Source organism: Lynx canadensis, chromosome B4 (assembly GCF_007474595.2).
Source record: "Lynx canadensis isolate LIC74 chromosome B4, mLynCan4.pri.v2, whole genome shotgun sequence".
NCBI classification, from domain to species: Eukaryota; Metazoa; Chordata; class Mammalia; order Carnivora; family Felidae; genus Lynx; species Lynx canadensis.
The window spans coordinates 17,015,701-17,035,327 of NC_044309.1; the positions used below are offsets into that span (position 1 = coordinate 17,015,701).

Sequence of the window (19,627 nt, forward strand, 5' to 3'; positions counted from 1 at the left end):
GCACTTTTTTGTTTGTTTGTTTGTTTGTTTGTTTGTTTATTTTTGAGAGGGGGGAGGGGCAGAGAGAGAAGGAGACAGAAAATGAAGTAGGCTCCAGGCTGTCAGCACAGAGCCCAACGCAGGGCTTGAACCCACGAACCGTGAGATCATGACCTGAGCTGAAGTCGGACGTTTAACCCACTGAGCCACCCAGGTGCCCCCACTGGCTATTTTTTATTTACTCGTGGGCTGAAAAACTTGGTCGTGCATATTCTAGTGGATTTGCACTTAGGTAGCAAGCAACCCTTGTTTGATTTTGAGCAAATTTTGGAATGCCCCCAAAAGTCATTTTATTACAAGCAGAACAACCATAGCCAAGAAACTAAGGGTTTGACTACAAGAATCATTGCCTTACTTAATTTACTTGATTTGTGGTTAGAATTACTGTTGACAGCACTGAAGGGGAACAGAAAGTCCACATTTTTCCTTCTAAGGAGACTATTAGTAAACTCTTCGCATACCACAAAATGCGATATTCCTGAAGAGCAAGCCAGGAGGAAGATGTGTCTCTTCAACACAGAGGGAATTAGGAAAGCAAGAACAGCCTCTCATAGGGAAAGCCGCTGAGCTCTGGGATGTTTTTTTCAGTTGAGTGAGAAGTTGATTTGGAGCCTCTGCAAGCTCTCAAAGCCCTCCGTACCCCCAACAGAACCAGTCACATTCATTTCTTCGATCAACTTGGAATATGAATGTGACAATATAACTAGACTTTGAGAGATGGCTTTAGCATGTGTTTTAGCGTTTTGTGTTCATTTAGGAATACCACAGTACCTTGAGGATGTAACCCACTTCTTCCACAGGCTCCCCGTAGAGCAAATCAGCGATTCAGAAGGCATGTGTCCGTGTGTGTGTGTGTGTGTGTGTGTGTGTGTGTGTGTGTGTGTGTGTATTAATAGCCTCAGTAGTCCAGATAGTCCACAGTCACAGGAGCCATGACTTCCTATGAGTTCTAACCTGCAGAATGAAGCTATCTCTTGCTCTCTGCCCCATCTTTGTAAATTCTGGGAGGAGTTGGGGGTTGTCAATAGTGAGAAATCTCCTGGGATGAGAAAGCTCCCTCGGGTGTATTAAACTCTGATTTCCAAGAGAGCTTCGCTGATGGCAGGAATCATTACAACGAGCTCGATGACACCCAGAAAATACTGTGACTCATCTTTCAGCGATGAAACCTCATGGCTTAGAATAAGCAGGCAGTGAGCAGATATTTCATGGTTAGTATTTGTTGATTATTAAGGGTCTTTGCTGTTCACTGACTCTGTGTTTTGTTGTTTGCTCCCTTTGTAAATATATGTGACAATTCCTTGCTTTATGTAAACATCCTACATTTCTATAATTTTACAAGATGATCTTGGAGGAGATGAAATAAAGAGATTAGAAATAATGATTTGAGAGGGTGCCTGGGTGCCTCCGTCAGTTGAGCATCCGACTCTTGGTCTCGACTCAGGTCATGATCTCAGGGTCAGGGGATTAAGCCCCGGGTCGGGCTCCACACTGAGCCTGGAGCCTGCTTAATTTTCTCTCTCCCCCTTTGTCCCTCTCCCACACTTGCTCACTCTCTAAAATAAAAAAAATAAGTCATGATTTTGAGGGCTATGAAATATGTCTAACTACACGATTTTATTTCTTCCAGATAAAGTGGGAAAAATAAAAAAATTTTACAGAAGAAAATAGGGTGGTTTTTTATGTTAGTTATATTAATTTCTGATTTGAATGAATGTGAAAGAAACAATTACTGTATTTGTGAGCCTAAAGCTCCAAGTAGATGACAAAGTGTCAAAATGACATTAAAGGAATAAATTCCCAAAACGTCTTATTTTTGCATTAGATATCAGAGCTCTGTAAGTCATTTTACATTAATAGGCTTTTGATGTTTTTATATGCACAGCATTCACAAATGCATTAAATATAAAAGTTTTACTCTCTGCCTGCAAACACCTACAAAACTCTTTTAAGATGAAAAAACAGTTTTAGAAACCAAATGCATATAGAAAATTGCAACCCAAAACCACCACCTTTTCTATAGTTAAGCAAATGATGGTTAGCAAACTCCCATAGAACCCCTCCAAAAAATGTCTAAAAGAATAGAACATTTCCCAGCAGCCCCCAGAAACATCTCTCTGCCTCCTTATCCCTTCTACTCACCACCCCTGCCTAGAAGTCACCACTAGCCTGCCTTCTTGACTTTGATGGTGATAAACTTGATTTTTTTCAACAGTTTACCTTTTCACTCCCATACACATCCCTATTCTCTATAGAGTTGTTTTGCCTAGTTTTGCATTATGAAAGTATGTAGATATGCTTTGGAGGCTTGCTTTTTTTCCCCCCCTATATATTATGTTTCTAGGATTGGTCTTTGATGTTTGTTTGTATAATCCATTGTAGAGACTCTATCATAATTTCTGTGTCCTCTCTACTGTTGATGAACATTTGGGATGCTTCTAGTTTTTGAGAACTAATAGAATTATATTGCAGTAATTATGAACCTGACTCATCAAGAGAAGGTGCCCTTGGGTTCCATATATTTAATGAAGGAATACATGGAATCAGAGATCACTTACATCATCATGCACCTGTGTTATTTTTGCACACTTAAAGGAATGGGTTTTAATACCAGAAAAATCACTTACAAGGAATGTCCTAATGAAAAGATAGGGTTACGTTTGGTCACTACAGTGAACTGGAGAACAGAAGCCTAGGACGTGACCTGTTCCTAGTAGATGTTCCTATCCTTTTATTCTCCTATCCAGAAATATTAGTAGTGAATTTCTTTCAGGTACGTTTTAAGAAGTAAGAATGTGATTGCAGTTCTTCGAACGTATCAAAATGAAACAATATAAACTAGTTATCTCAGTCTTAAAGTCATTTGTAGAAAATGACATTATATGCCACTAATAACCTGCTGATATACAACAGATAGAACATTATGCACAATGGTACAATGTAAGGAATACGCAATATACCATATACTAAAATAGAGAAAAATACTATTTTAAACATCTTACTGAGCATAGAAGTGAAGGTAATGGCAAGGAAGGCAAATGAATCTTGGCTAATCACTTTAGCTTTTGAAGAATTAATAGGTCATTCATTTATTCATGCACCAAGTATTAATTAGACGCCATCTGTGTATTAGACCACAGTGATTCTAAGACGAGTGCATACAGCTATTGCTTATGAAGTGCTATAGACTTAGAGGAAGAGAGGGATATCAGGTAACTCTTTGCATAAACAGAGTGATTGGTACTGTGACAGAGGACTATGCAATGGACCACAAAGGGAGGCTCTCCCCCCCTGAGAAGATCAGGGAAGGCTTCTGAAAGAAAGAGAAGCTTGAATTGGGTCTTAAAATATGGGTGAAGTCAGCCCAGGGAGTTGCAGGGGGGGCTCATCCCACAGCAGAAATTTTGCTATCATTGCCATCACACGTAATGAATGGAGGAGGGCCTGGGCAGCTCAGTCGGTGAAGCATCCCACTCTTGATTTCGGCTCAGGTCACGATCTCACAGTTCATGAGATCGAGCCCTGCATCAGCTCTGGGCTGACAGCTCGGAGCCTGCTTGGGATTCTCTGTCTCCTCTCTCTCTGTCCCTCCCCCTGCTTGCTCTCTCTCAAAATAAATGAATAAATACACATTTAAAAAATTATTAAAAAAAATAATGAATGGATGGTAGTGATACAGAAATATTCGAGGAGAAATAAACCAGTCGGGAAGTGAGTAACATAAAATGAGCAACAGAAATTATACTTTAAAAATAGTTTGTGTTTGTTGGGACCTTAATGTGCGCCAGACACAAGGCTAAGCACTTCCTGGATGTTATCTCACGTAGTCCTCACATCCGCCCCATGGAAGATGTACAGTTAGTGTCCCCAGGCGTGATGACAGTCACAGCGATATAGTGACCTGTGCTTAGAAAGGCCCTAACTTTGGGTTAATGCTCTGCCAGTGCCATCTTGAAATTTTTAATAACTTTGGACAAAGGGCGTCACATTTCCATCCTGCGCCACACCCTACAGGTTATGTGGCCAGTCCAGAGTGTTTTTGCAGGAGGAAAGTCACGTGCCCTGGATCACATAGCTATTAAGCTGAAGACTCTAGCCTAGTTCTTTGGGACTCTGATTCCTTCTGTCTTAACCCCTGTGCCTAGTCTCTTGTGCCTTCTGTTGTCAAGACAAATGAATAACAGAAGGTAGGAGAAACTGCAATTAATCCGACTGTACCGCAATGGAAAGAAAACACAATCAGTAGATCAAAAGGAAAAAAATGGACTGAATGGTACTTTAGGAGCGAGTGAAACGTGATTTCCTCATCAAGGCTCCCTCAAGTTAAATGTGGAAATCCAACACAAGTAATTAGTAATGTAAAGCCTTATTCCCCAAGTAAACAGAGCTTTGGATTCCAAATCATGTTCCACGGTGACTGTGCTGAATCTTGGTCATCCAAAGTGTAATTGGATGTTGGCCCAACTCTGCTCTTTCTTGGTAGTTTATGCAAGAAAAGCCAAGAGTGGAAGATTCGTGGTGTTAGCGTCCAGGGGAAAGGAGCAGATGGGAGGAAGAAAGACAGCCAGCTCCTCCTCCGTCAGACTCCTCATCGGTACTGCTGTGCCCTCTGACTGCATCAGATTAAGAATTGAAAATAAATAAGATCGCATTTGATCTTAATAAGCACAGCTCACTTGGAGGAAGTTTTACTTGAAGGCGTCCTCATTTTCCTTTGGAATATGGCGGTTTACTCCTCTCACCAGGGGATGTGCTTCAAATTTTTATTAGTGCCTCGAGTTAATTCAGAAAGTAGGAAGTAATGGCTTTTTAAAAAGCATTTCCTTGGACAACCCTTCCTTGAGCACTAATAAGTCAAAGTTCCGTGATAGTAAAAAATGATATGTTAGAACATTCCTGATTTGTTCATTCTGTTTTTAGAGAAAGCCTTGAAATATGTTCTTATGTTATTCCAAAGCACCTGTGGACTTCAGGGTCCAAGACAAGTGACCACAAAAGAACATGCCTATGATATGAAGAACATGTTTTTTTATAAGTGTATTCATTACACGTTCATAACAAAAACAACATAATTCTCTTTTGATGCATTTCTTCAGCCTCCAAAAGTATCAGATGTACTTAAATGCTATCATGTGGAAATATGCACATCTGGAAATACTAAGTTGCACCAGCAGTGTTTTTAATGACCACGTTCATGCCTGTACTCGACGAAGGGCAGAAGTTTAAGACTAGCTGACTAACTTCCTCTCATGAATGGGCAGGGTTCAGCACGCAAGGGCTCCTGGAGCCAGGACTGAGTGGGGACCAGCAGGGCTGGTGTCAGACTTTGGGGCAAAGGGAACTTGTATCAAACGCCTGACCGAAGGCAGAATGGGAACTGAGGACAGGTCAGAAGTACCAAATTCTGGAAGCAGATAGAAAGTTAGGACTGGATACGATAAAGAGCTGCCTGTGGAGAGGTTAGACTCTGCAGCCAGTTCTGGAAGGATCCAAGGTACCCAGACACAGGGTGTATCATGGCAACTTCAAGGGCTACTTTTCATCGTATGCATTCAAGAGCCACAAGAATTCAAGGCTCAAAGACTGAATCGTGAGCAATGATGAAACCCGAGGAGAAAAGACGAGAATCTACATGGCCCTACTGCAATAGTTTTCTACCTTGGCTGCACATTAGAATCATCTGGGGAGCTTTGAAAACGCCGCATGCCCAAGCTGCGTCCCAGACCAATTATGTCGGAATCTCAGGGGGTACAATTCAGGCATCGGTAAAGCTTAAATCTCCCCAGTGATTCCACATTGCAGCAAGACTGGTTTCAAGGCAGTGGCGGTGTTTACCTGATTTAACCACTTATGTGTCATATGCGTCACAATTTACACATTAACCACATTATACTTGCGTATACTTACACGTAAGGTTCAGTTAGGTGGTTGATCTACACACACGCTTAAGGAGTTCTGCTTATCATAGTGCTCATGATCAAAAACTGGGGCCTCTCGGGGCGCCTGGGTGGCTCAGTCGGTTAAGCATCTGACTTCAGCTCAGGTCATGATCTCGCGGTTCGTGGGTTTGAGCCCCACACCGGGCTCTGTGCTGACAGCTCAGAGCCTGGAGCCTGCTTCGGATTCTGTCTCCCTCTCTCTCTGCCCCTCCCTTGCTTGTGCTCTGTATCTCTCTCTCTCTCTCTCTCAAAAATAAATAAACATTAAAAAAATGTGGTTGTGAATATATTTTTTTCCTCAGGGTTGCTACTTCTAAATCATCCTGTAATAAAAATAATGGTGTCAGGGAGATAGAAGCTTTAAAAATGTGTCAGTGTTTACAGTAAAAATTAGGGAGTAAATGTTTATATTTTTATAATTTACACTAAATTTACATCTAGAAAACTAGGATTAATTTCGCTACCTCATTGGAGGAATTAGTAAAATGAAATCACATGATAAGAACCATTACATTTTAGCTCATGATCATATTTTTATTTATTTGTTTATTAGGAGAGAGAGAGCACGTACGTGCGAGCGCAAGCAGGGGAGGGGCACAAAGAGGGGGACAGAGGATCTGAAACAGGCTCTGCGCTGACAGCAATGAGCCCAATGTGGGGCTCAAATTCACAAACCGGGAGATCATGACCTGAGCCGAAGTGGGACGCTTAACTGAGCCACCCAGGCGCCCTGTTCATGATTTTGTTTTTAGCCTTCTGTCTGTTTTTCTGTAGTTCCTTTATCCCTAATTCATTGTTTCCCCCTAGATCTATTTTTAAAATCTATTTTCTGGGTGCCTGGGTGGCTCAGTCGGCTGAGCGTCTGACTTCGGCTCAGGTCATGATCTCACACTCCATGAGTTCGAGCCCCGCATCGGGCTCTGTGCTGACAGCTCAGAGCCTGGAGACTGTTTCATATTGTGTCTCCTTCTCTGTCTCTGCCCCTCCCCCGCTCACGCTCTGTCTCTCTGTCTCTCAAAAAATAAATAAATGTTAAAAAAAATTAAAATCGGGGCGCCTGGGTGGCGCAGTCGGTTAAGCGTCCGACTTCAGCCAGGTCACGATCTCGCGGTCCGTGAGTTCGAGCCCCGTGTCGGGCTCTGGGCTGATGGCTCAGAGCCTGGAGCCTGTTTCCGTTTCTGTGTCTCCCTCTCTCTCTGCCCCTCGCCCGTTCATGCTCTGTCTCTCTCTGTCCCAAAAATAAATAAACATTGAAAAAAAAAATTAAAAAAAAAATGAAAATCTATTTTCTTAACTTATTTTATTCTATTGCACTGAATTTATAAATTCCTGTTTTTAAAACTTATGGCTGCAGGGCACCTGAGTGGCTCAGTCGGTTGAGCGTCTGATTTCAGCTCAGGTCATGATCTCGCAGTCTGTGAGTTCTAGCCCCGCATCGGGCTCTGTGCTGACAGCTCAGAGCCTGGAGCCTGCTTCGGATTCTGCATCTCCCTCTCTCTCTCTGCCCCTCCCCCGCTCATGCTCTTGCTCTCTCTCTCTCTCTGTCAAAAATAAACATTAAAAATTTTTTTTAAACTTATGGTTGCTAGCGCTAGGAGGTGGGGGAAATAGGGTGAGGATGGTAAAAGGGTGCAGACTTTCAGCTACACCATGAGTAAGCTCTGAGCATCTAACATACAACAGAGTGACTACGGGTGACAATACTAAATGTTCCCACACATGCTACAACAAGATACCACATGGGGCCATGAATGTGTTGACTGAACTGGATAGGAAGCATCCTTTCACAATGTATACATATATGTCAGACCACCGTGATGCACACTTGAGGTGTCTTACAGTTTTGTATGTGTCGATTGCACCTGCCTAACGTTGGGATTTTAAAGATAACACAGAGCAGTCATAAAAACCACATTCATTATTTAATCCTTCAAATGTTTGGCAGACTTGACTTAGGTGTAGACTGTATGATCGATCGGCTTGTAAATGCAGCAGGCTGTCAGCTAGGCTCCTTCCAGGACCCACCGAGTCAACAAGCTTTTTCGAATACGAATTAAGTGAAAATTCGGTTCAGCCAGCAAGTGCCAGTTATTATGACTGACCTTTCTAACCTGAATTAATTGTGGATCTCCTAGAGATTATACCTGGAAGCTCTGACTGATTGAGACGACTGTATAAAGTCATTTTCCTCCAGCGTGTTTATTGGAATAGCAATTTTAGAACTTCTAGTAGGAGCACCAAGGCATTAACCTCTCTTTAGAGTGACTAGTTCAACGACCTCTCTTTATATCGGAAGCTTCTGAGGCTCCGGGCGTGTCTAGTAACTTAACGAGTTAGTTAATGGCAACAGGGTTGGAACTAACTCAGTTCTACTATCTCTGAGTCTAGTGCACTTTCTTCTTTACCGAATGTACTTCTAGGTTTGACTCGATGGTGGACCAGACCATACTCTGAGAGAGCATGTTCCTGGTGGTAACATTTAAGCTGAAACTAGCAGGATGGACAAGCCATCTGCTCTGTACTCACTCTATTGGGAAGGCAGATATGATATACACACATCAATACTTTGGGTACCTTCGACTGTTGCTATAAGCTATAGAGAAAACCAAACAGGGTCATGTGATGGAGAGTAGTTTCACCTTGGTCCTAGAGGTCAGGTCTTCTTTGAAGTGATGAGTTTCACTGAATGATGTAAGAAGGAGGCGGCCATGTGCGTGCCCATGGGGAAAGCATTCCAAGCGGATGGAAGAACAAATACAGACCCCTGACACAGTCTGGGGACATAGGGAAGGCCAGTGTGGCTTCAGCATGGCACCCACAGGCAGAGTGAGGGGATATGAGGTCAGAGATGTGGCCGGGAGCCAGTTCTCAGCAGCCCTATGCACCGTGCATTTACAGCTGCAGTGAGAAACTATTAGAAGGTTTTAAGCAGCAGAGCGATTGAAGTGAATTCATGCTTTAAAAAGCCAACTTTGGCAATCTGTGGAGATGGGACAGCAGCCATGACATGAGTCAGGGGCTATTGGTAAGCAGATCACGAGAGAGGTGGCAGGTTGGCTAGAGTGGACAGGACTTGCCACTCTAGACTTTAGTCACAGGAGGATAGAGGTTCTATTCGCTGCAGTGTGCAAGACTTGGGTGCTGGGGAGAAGAATCAGGAGTTCTTTGGAGACGGGTGAACTCAAGAATCCTACTGGAAATCCACAGGGAGGTGTCCAGTTGGTGCTACATGCAAGAGCCTGGAACTCAAAGGCCTGGAATATTTAGGAACACCTCACAGAAACGGGGAGTGGGGAATCCAAGAGTAGGGAATAATTATTCCCTTGATGCAGGTGAGAAGTGAAGATTTGAGGAGGAAAATCCTTCAGATGGCAGGATAGAGAAGGGCGGGGAGAAGAGAGTTATGAAATGGGATATGTGTGTGTTGGGGTATCTCAAAAACACAGTACAAAACCCAGTACTCACCTCCTTAGTCCCCAGCACATACTTCGTACTGCAGAATCCAGTGGCAATTGTTTGAAAGGGTCATACTGAAACATTATGCATAACACATTAAATTATGTTGGTTCATCAACTACCATAGAAAGAAATTAGCAGTTTTTCTTATAGATAACTCTAGAAAGACATTGAATGATAAAGAAAGAGAGTTTTATTACGTTAAATAGCAGGTTGCAAGTACCAAAAAATTCTAAACTATATTTTTTGAAGTCAGATTTGCAATAGAACAGATCCATGGGAGGGATAAACTGGTCAAAGAGTCTCCCCCCACCCCCACCCCCAAACACCCTCTCCTCCTTTAATTTTCCTAGCATAGTCTGAAGAAGCAGCTTTGATGTAGATAAAATTATGTGGCTCTTTATTAATAACAGTACTCAGGGATATTTTCAAGTAGATCTTAGCCAATAATGAGGGAAAGCATACGGTAGAGAAGTGTCCCTTTCAGCTCATGTAGTTGGTCAGCTGTGATGTGCTTGAAATTAGCATGTTGTTTCAAATACAAAGTTGTTTGGCCCATGTAAGTTCTTAACTAATGGTAAAATTAAAAATTATATATATATATAAAATATACATATACATATATGTATATGTATGTATATACATATATTTATACATATACATATACATAAATATACATATATTTATACATATATACATATGTGTATATGTATATATGTATATGTACATATATACATATACACATATGTATATATGTATAAATATATATATATATGATATATATATATGGTAGCTCTTTTATCAAGGAGGCAGGAAGGGCAAAAAGCTAGCTGAGTTCCATCCACTGCTAGATTCTTTATGAAATCTTTATGAAATTAAAGGAGGGGAGCTTCATCAGAGTGGCTCCGATTTAAATGAAGATTCTCCCCTCACCTACAGCTCGATGAATTAGGGGCACAGTTGATAATAGACTATTTACGGGAATAAAATCTAAGGAAAGAGATTTAACAGTACAGCTCTTTGGGTTAAATAGTACAGCTGTGGGGAAAAAGTTGCTTTGCTTTTCCTCATAGGTCATCCGAATCAATGACCAGTAGGAATTTGTTGGAATTTGTTGTCACGTGTCATAACAAGATTTATTAGTGACAACATATTAGTCGGGTGGAAAGAAAACTCAATCATAGATGCGACTATTTTCATTTTGTTTTGTTGTTTGCTTTTTCTATGGCATTTGGAACTGTTTCTTATTTTTATGTCTTGAGGAAAACAATGTGTTTAGCTGTTATTTACCAAAAGCACATGTGAGGTTTAGCGTGTACCCACACGTTAGACTTTTGTTTTGCTATTATGATTCACTGTCTGGCTAATGCACGCCATAATTATCCGTATTTGTACACATATCATGGCCTTTTGTAATCAAAGACGACACTACTGATGGCAGGAGCTCTCAACTGGGGTGTGGTCAAGGGAATTTTTTCACAACCCTTGCCAGTTAGATAAACAGTCTGGCCTTTGAAGTCTGGAGTGGCCACTCGAAATACGTTGATTCCCAAATCTTGCCTTTTTTTTTTTTTTTTTTTTTGTCTCCTGGCAACATAACCTACTTCTGCTTTGGCCACCACCTCCCCATCCAAAAAAGTCTTGCTGGTGTTTTAAAGTTGAAAACAACAAATGGGAAAGTTGCCTCCGCGTGAGGATCCAGTACTACGGAAGCTGTCCTTCCGGCCTTCTGTTTCTGCAGACAGATAATAACAATTCTGCGCACGCACGTAGCAGTAAAGAGAACCCTTCTCTTGGCAGATTGGTGAGCATGCTTCTTGAGTTATGAAAATAGCACTCCAGGAGTTCTCTGGGCCTGATGTCAATTTCATTAAGCCTTTTTAACAGTTTAGCAAAGACAACTCGGGGGCAGCTTGGGGTATGGAGGAAGGGAACTGGAAACCAGCTAAGGCAAAAGATTGGTGCTGTGAATGCCTGCGGGAACAGCAGAAACCTCCAGTCTTTTCCTCTGAAATCTGACACTGAGCTAGCCAGTGGTCTCTGTGGGCTTCTCCTGTAGAAAATCACAGAATAACCAGGCACTTGGCCGGGTTCCCAATTCACAGTGGTCAACTTCTCTGGTCCTTGTCCTTTGCCTCTCCAATCCTCTCTCCCACTTTGAGGCAACCTGAAAGAGATCTAGGTATGGTTTGAATTTTAGTCAGTCATCTTAGGTTATACTTTAAAGTATATACAAAGGGCGCCTTCGGCCTTCTCAGCCTCAGCACTATTGACCTGTTGGGCTGGAAAATTCTTTGTTGCGGGGGACTGGCCTGTGCAATATAGGATGTGTAGTAGCGTCCTTGGCTTCTACCCGCTGGATGCCAGTAAACCACCCACCCGTCCCAGTGTGGCAATAAAAAATGTCCCCAGCCATTGCTAAATGTCCCCTCGGGGCCAAATCATCGCCAGCTGAGAACCACCCAGTTATAGGAAAGAAAACTCACATTTATGTCGCATCTCTGATCTGCCAGATGGGTACTAGATGTTTTGTGTAGTCCTGACAGTTCTCTTGTGAAGTTTTCTCCCCTTTTCATAGGTTGGGAACCTGAGGGAAGGCAAGGACAAGTGTTGCTATCTGTTTTGTTTTGTTCTGGGATTTTTTTTTTTTTTTTTAATTTTTTTTTTCAACGTTTTTATTTATTTTTGGGACAGAGAGAGACAGAGCATGAACGGGGGAGGGGCAGAGAGAGAGGGAGACACAGAATCGGAAACAGGCTCCAGGCTCTGAGCCATCAGCCCAGAGCCTGATGCGGGGCTCGAACTCACGGACCGCGAGATCGTGACCTGGCTGAAGTCAGACGCTTAACCGACTGCGCCACCCAGGCGCCCCTGTTCTGGGATTTTTATTTTCTAATACTTAACAAGGAAAATGTGTCATCCAGGGAAATTATTTTATACCCAGGAAAGACAGAAAATATTCTTTTTAATATTTCATTCTATACTCTGTATTTTAGACATTCCCTAAATGATAAACACTTAACTTGAAAACTTGCCAAATGTACGAAGACCCAAAAAATCACCACCCGAGTGCCCTTGCTCTTTCTTTCAACCCCCAGTTGTTTTTTGCTTACCTGAAACCAACATCAGTGATTGGCATCTTTCCATTGTAAGTATCTTTTAGTGGCATTATATATTAATATGGGCTAGACTTGGGAGGCTAACAATCAAACATGTCATTGTCCGAAGCATTTTAAATTGAAAACTCGTGTCCAAGTGTACTTTTTCAAACTTTTCAGAACATTTACCGGAAATAAATGTACGATGAATATGTGTCACAGGTTTTTAAATTCATCACGGAAACTGACAGGATGGTAAAACCAGTGTAAAAGATTATGGAAGCAACCTAAGTATTTACAGTCGCTGAAAGGAAGATAGGGGGCTAAGATTGTTAAATTAGATACAGAGCTGGTTACCTCTCTACAGGGCAATAAAACAATCATTTTGAGAGTTATCTTTTCTACAAAATGGAAATCATTAGCATTTTTACTAGACAAATTTGTTTCTGCTGGTCAAATTCATTGGCATTTTTAATAGCTTTCTAAAAGTTAATAGCTACCCTCACAAATATATAAAATATTCTAATCCAAAGTAAATAGTGCGTTAAACAAACGTTTCTAATTTCCCTAGAAAATTAGATAATCCTTGATTGCCTGTTAGACACCTAAAACTTTTTGGGGGTCAAAAAATAATATAAGTCTATTGTAAAAAGTTTGAAAAATACTAAATTTTTTAGGAGAGGAAAAAAATCTACCCTCAAACCACTACCCAGATGCAACCCCTATAAATAGAATTCATGTTCCTTACAAGTTTTTCTCTAAATATTTTTAACAGTGGAGTCATAAAAAAAAAAAAACAAAAACAGTGGAGTCATTATTATGAAAAAAAAAATTGGTAGGCTACTTTTTTTCTTTTGCTTTTTCTCATATATCATATTTTTTGTTATATAATGAAAGTGTCCTATAAATATTTTAATGTCTGTATAATGATTTGGCATTTTTGTACCATCCTTTTTGCTATTTTGTCTAATTATAAAATTATTTCTTTATTATGAATAAATAATGCACTTAGGAATTTTTCAGACTTACAAAAAATACATAGAAAATAACAGAATGGCCAATAGTGGAGGTACAACCTCATTAAAAAAAAATCAAATCAAATCAAATTAAATTAAAAAAGGGGCACCTGAGTGGCTCAGTCGGTTGAGTGTCCAGCTTCGGCTCAGGTCATGATCTCACACTCCGTGAGTTTGAGCCCACATTGGGCTCTGCGCTGACAACTCAGAGCCTGGAGCTTGCTTCAGATTCTGTGTCTCCCTCTGTCTCTGCCCCTCCCCAACTCGTGCTCTATCTCTCTGTCTAAAAAATAAACAAACATTTTTTTAAAAATTAAAAAAAAAAAGTAGAATATAGGGGCACCTGGGTGGCTCAGTTGGTTGAGCGTCTGACTTCTGCTCAGGTGATGATCTCATAGTTTGTGAGTTCGAGCCCCACATCAGGCTCCATGCTGATTTTAAAATGCAAAACGTATTCTTAGCTTGCAGGTTATGCAAAATGGGTAGCTGGCTGGATTTGGCCCTCAGGCCGTAGTTTGCCCATGTATGCCCTGCTTGATCCCTCGCCAAGACCTGGTGTGTTTCAGATATCTTAAATGTTTCTACTCCAATGGGTGTGAAATGGTGCATTGTGATTTTCGTTTGTATTCTTGACTCGTAGTGAAGTCAAGCATTTTTTCATGTGTGTTGGCCACTAGGATTTTCTCTTCTGTGGTTTATTTATTGATTTTTCTTTTCCTTTTTCTTTTATATTGTGGGTCTTCCGTTTATGGGCTTTGAGGAATTCTTTCTCTCCTCTGGATGGTAATCCTTTGTTACATGCTTTGCCGACACGGTCTTAGGGTGTTGTGGTTATTGTTCCATTCTTTAAACTTGTCTTTTGATGAAAGGCGTTTTCAATTTAAATAAAATTAAATTTATCCCAGTGAGATTTGGCTGTGTGAAAAAAAAAAAAATTGTAATTCTCTTGTACATGGGGAATGTGAAAGGTGACCACAAAAGAAAAGATCTCACTTTTCTTGTATGCGAAAGAGGAAATATTTCTTCACTGGATGTGAGTAAAAGAATGTTCTCACTTTTGGTCCAAACATTTTTCGGTCTAGTAGTTTTCTTGAATGCCAACAGCCCCGTCCAGTTGTGCAATCTGTTGTTCTATAGTAAAGAAAGTATCCTAGTGCCGCCCGTGGGCATGCATTTGACATTGATGAAATGCTACTTTGCGTTCACAAGTTTGCAGGCTTTGCTCTCGCAAGCCAGCTGACGTAACTGGAAGTAGAAAAGGACCCTCCCACTGGCGTTGGTTAATTGACTTTGATGAGCTTGTCTGCGGTGCCTAAGTGGTTCCAGAACAGAGAGAACTGTTCTAATCTGAAGAACTTGAGAAAGTCACACTGGCTGGCCAAGGCCGCACACCTCCAGCCAGCAGGGAAAAGGAAAGCAGTGGATATGCTGGTCAGCAAAGCAAGACTTGGCTGCCTTGAGCTTTTTTCCTGAGTTCTTGCCCCGGTGAAGCACATTCTTGCTCTCTGGAGAGCCGGGCCCACTCGGAACTGGGCTGGCATGCTTGACCGACGCCTCATGTCGCCTCAGACTAAGCACATCATTCCTGGGGTAAGCATGCGGGCAGGGAGGCAGGCCAGATGCACGGTGTGGTTTTGAGCAAACGGGAATGTCTTTTGTTGCTAATGAGCTCAAGCTACATCACATCACATCACGTTAGTCGCTTCACTTCTTAGGAGTTTTTCTTATCTTGCCAGAAATGTCATTCACAGTGTGATTATGTAAGTGTTCAGGTGGTTTAAGCAAGTAAAACCGGAACTCTGGTTTTAAAGTGTATCTAATTGAGAACAGTTTAGCAGCTTGGGTTGGGGGGGGGGGGACTGGGAGAAACTGGAAGATGAAAATGCTTTTTCCAGCTGTAGACAGTCACTTGTTGCATGGTAGATGACACTGACAGCCCAGCCACTGAGCTACATGTGTAGCTCCTGAGGCCTTTCTGCGTAAATCACGATGATGTAGCTTCCTGCACGGCTGCCGTTTCAGATTTCCTTGCTGTTTGCCGCTTCAAACACTTGTGAATTTAATGAAATGCAGACCCGCGAGCCTGGCATTTAAAAATCCTTAAGCAGAGAGCTTTGCCACACAGAGGCCGGGTCTTTAGATTTGGAGTGGAACTTTTAAAGAAGAGATCGCATTGTTATTGGAGCCCTTTGAGGGAACACGTCAAGAAAGTAATCATCGTTCTAGAACCCAACCGTAAACGATAGCCTGTGAAAACAAAAACCATAAGCTTACAAATATCTGTGTTAACAGGACACAAACACGTCACTTTGAAATCAGTGAAATCCAGCTTGCCTAGAAATTCTTTCCAAAGTATCTCTTTTGTTTCCAGTTCCAGGCTACCCTAAATTCGTCTAATGAAGAAAGAAAATGCTTGCCAACACACACCTGTGTGTGGTAATTACTGGTTCCTTCCAGGAGCTCTGGGGTCAAAAGTATTAGCACGGTCAGGAAGCTGTGACATGCGTTGCTTAATCTATATGATTTTAATGCTCTTTTATTGGGTCGCGTCTAAAATTTTCTAGGCGCACACTTGTCTTTGCCCCATTCAGTTTCGTGTGCCACAGTTGTATTTCTTTTGCCTCTGACATAGCTGCCAATACGCACACTGGTTTTCAAGGATTTCTGAGCAGTAGATACGTCACACACACATTTCTGAGCTTTTCAGATGCCACTGGCATTTGATTTAGAAATTACTCAGTACCTGTTTGTCCTGAGGGACATCTGGAATCATCATCCCCATGCTCTTGCCTGCTTTCTAAGAATCTTATCACACACAAAATAGCTGTTCAGGTCGTTTCTGCGGAGGCATTGCCTGACGAATTAGGAAAATGTATCATCTGCCACCCGAGTGGCTAAGTACCCCAAATTGCCAAATACATGCCAGTGGTCATTTTGAATATTTTCAGCAGTGAAATTGGGCACAAAAACGTCACGGTGGTTTAATTGGGATGTCAGTCTAGATGACTTGGAAATAGTTGAATGATTTGTCATGCAGTTAATTTCAGTTCTGTCTTGAAGGATTACGGGGACTCCGCACAGGGACGTTTTTCAATCCTTTTAAGTTACTTCGTCTCCCCAGATCCTAGATTTTTGTTTCCTGTGACCTAATCACTTCTCGTTTTAACTAATACCGGTGTTTGAATAGGCTGCTAAATACGCGGACTTTTGTCTTAATGGTTAAAGTTTAAAATAAGTCCTTATAAAGACCATTCTCTTTCCATTTAACCCCTTCATCCAGTCATTCTCAAAATTCCCTAATAATGACAGAAACTATTCTTTCAATTGGGACAATAATATAAATGGATAGGATCCTTTATATACACATATGTATACGGATACATTTATGTGTGTATGTAAATGTGTTATGGAATAACTTTTTAGGATGCTGAATAAGCTATACGGTCCTTATTTTTTGTTCTAATCAAGTATGGATTTCAGTTTTTATATCACTGTACTTTTTTAAAGTCACTGCAAATCCCAAATGTACAAAAACAACATTTATAAACCATACAGTTAATTCTTATCTTAGATTAAAATGAAATTAATAACTTCCTAAAGTTTGGTATAGGTAGTTACTTTTTCATTGCCGAAGGCAAAAAAAAAATGTGAATCTGACTAGTATGTTTGTTGTCTGTATATGAATTCTGGTATTGTTGTATTGTTAAGTTTCTTAAACTTGAATATTCTTTTTTTAAAATTTTTTAGCACACATGCGTGTGCGTGCACGCACACACACACACACACACACACACGCACGCTCATGGGGGAGGGGCAGAGGGAAAGAGAGAGAGAATCTTAAGCAGGCTCCACACTCAGCATGGAGCCCAACGTGGGGCTCCATCCCACAACCCTGGGATCATGACCTGAGCCAAAATCGAGAGTCAGATGCTCACCTGAGCCACCCAGGCCCCAAACTTGAATATTCTTAATGACTGAAATTGTGTGCACTCCCTCTATGTCCTTTCCTCCCTTCCTTCAAACCAAAATGATCTCTCGGACTTGTGCAGGGTTTTCTCTTGATTCAGCATGTTACCCACAATTTCACCTTTTTTCTGAATGTGGTTGAGAGCAAGTGTTCGGCTCCAGTCAGGCTTGACTTTAAATACAAGGCCGTTCCCTTCAAAACTGTGTGATTGGCAAACTTAGGTAATTGTAAAATTAAGAAAAATTATACCTGCGTTTCGGGTATTTGTGAGAAATTTTCTTAAAAATCACAGAGCACGTAGACTGCTTAGCATAGTACCTCTAGTTACTAAGGGGACGCACATGCCTATGTCCATTTTCTGCAGTGTCTAAAAATGCAAGAACTTAGCTCTGAGATCGCAAACCTCTCCGTAGGAGAGGCCAGGGAAACTTGTGAGCAGGTTTTTATTTGCATATTGGGAGGAAAGAGATTAAAATAAATAACAGTCCTGTGACGTGGGACTCCTAATTGGATATCTGGCCCTGGGATCAGAGGGCTTCAGAGGGCAAGTGGAAACTCTCCACAAACTAAATGCTCATATTTGAGTCTTTGTACCCATTCACACTTTCTAGCTTCAGGAGATTCTCCATGTGGTCCTCACCTCCCAAATGCAAAAGCACCAGATCTCCTGGATGGCACTGAGCCTGAAAGAGCAAAAAAGATGATGTAGGTTAAGTATTCTAAGAAGTCTAGGAATTTTTGAATTATTATTCTTTCCTTGTCTTTTACCTGTGCATTGCTAGAGCCATTTAGGAGGAGAAAAACAAGAAGTTGACGTGTGCCTGGGCATTCTGAGGGGAAGGAGACTTTCTCTTTCTTCCCTTCTGGGTTCTTTGGCTGGTCTCATCATGAAATTGACTTGAAACAGATGAACAGGAAAAAAAAAAACAAATTTAATTTTGAGCCTACGGGAACCCATAAAAATCTGAAGCTCATGTAAATGACCAAAGCAGGCAGCTTTTATGCCTTCTAGAAAAAGAAACAATAAACTTGTGAAGAATTGACAGAACAGGGGTTTGGGCTTGAAGTAGCAAATTAGTGAAGAAATTACAAGGTTTGTTCACACAGCATTTTTGGCCTTGAATTCCCTGTCTTTGGTGGTAAGGATGCTTTCTATTCTCCTGGCACGGAGAGGGTGCCTTCAAATAGGAGATTTATTTTCTGCCCTCAGGGGGACAAAGGAGGGTCGGAGTACCCTTCGTGTACCAGCTGTTTCTTGAGTAACTTTAATTCAAAATAATAAATATGCCCAAATGGCATATCTTGGAGTGGCATATTCTGCTCTCCAGGCCTGCCTTTGAAATCTCCAAGAGGTTTCACAATTCAGAAGTTGAGTTGGTAGATCGTTCCAGTATTTTATTGAATTAGTCTCTTAGCCTTGAAAATAAGTCAGTTAAATTTTAATCGAAGTATAGATGGCATACAACATTATTTAGTTTCAGGTATACAACCTGGTGATTTGACATCTATGCACACTATGAAATGCTTGCCACAGTAGGTCTGGTTACCATCTGTCACCATACAAAGTCATTATGATATAATTGACCCTGTTCCCTATGTTGTACATGACACCCCCATGCTTTATTTTTTTTATAACTGGAAGTTATACCATTTGGTATACGAACTGGTGTTATACCACCTATTTTGACCACTGCCCTACCCCTCTCTCCTTTAGCAACCACCACTTTGTTCTCTGTATCCATGAATCTGTTTCTGGTTTTGTTTGTGTGTGTGTTTTGTTTTCCAGATTCCACACATGAGTGAAAGCATGTGGTATTTGTCTTTTTCTGTCTGACTTATTTCACGCTGCATAATACCCTCTAGGTCCATCCGTCTTGTTGCTAACAGCAAGATTTCATTTATTATGGCTTTTTAAAATGAGTGTGTTCATATGTATGTGTGTGTACATACACACACACACACACACACACACACACATACACACATACATATATACCATGTCTTTATTCATTCATCTATTGATGGACGCCTAGATGATTTCCAGATCTTGGCTATGGTAAATAATATTGCCACGAACACAGGGGATATGTCTTTTTAAATTAGTATTTTCAT

At 41.2% G+C, this 19,627-nt stretch overlaps 1 protein-coding gene across 1 annotated transcript in view; it reads left to right on the forward strand.

The window, feature by feature from the left end:
* The first annotated feature begins 14,865 nt into the window (after nt 1-14,865).
* Nucleotides 14,866-19,627, forward strand: part of CACNB2 (calcium voltage-gated channel auxiliary subunit beta 2) — a 198,542-nt gene continuing 193,780 nt past the window's right edge. Inside the window, exon 1 of the mRNA XM_030320881.1 lies at nt 14,866-15,138. Within this exon, the coding sequence (XP_030176741.1) occupies nt 15,088-15,138 (51 nt within the window). The 5' untranslated portion in view covers nt 14,866-15,087. The remainder of the gene's footprint in view (nt 15,139-19,627) is intronic.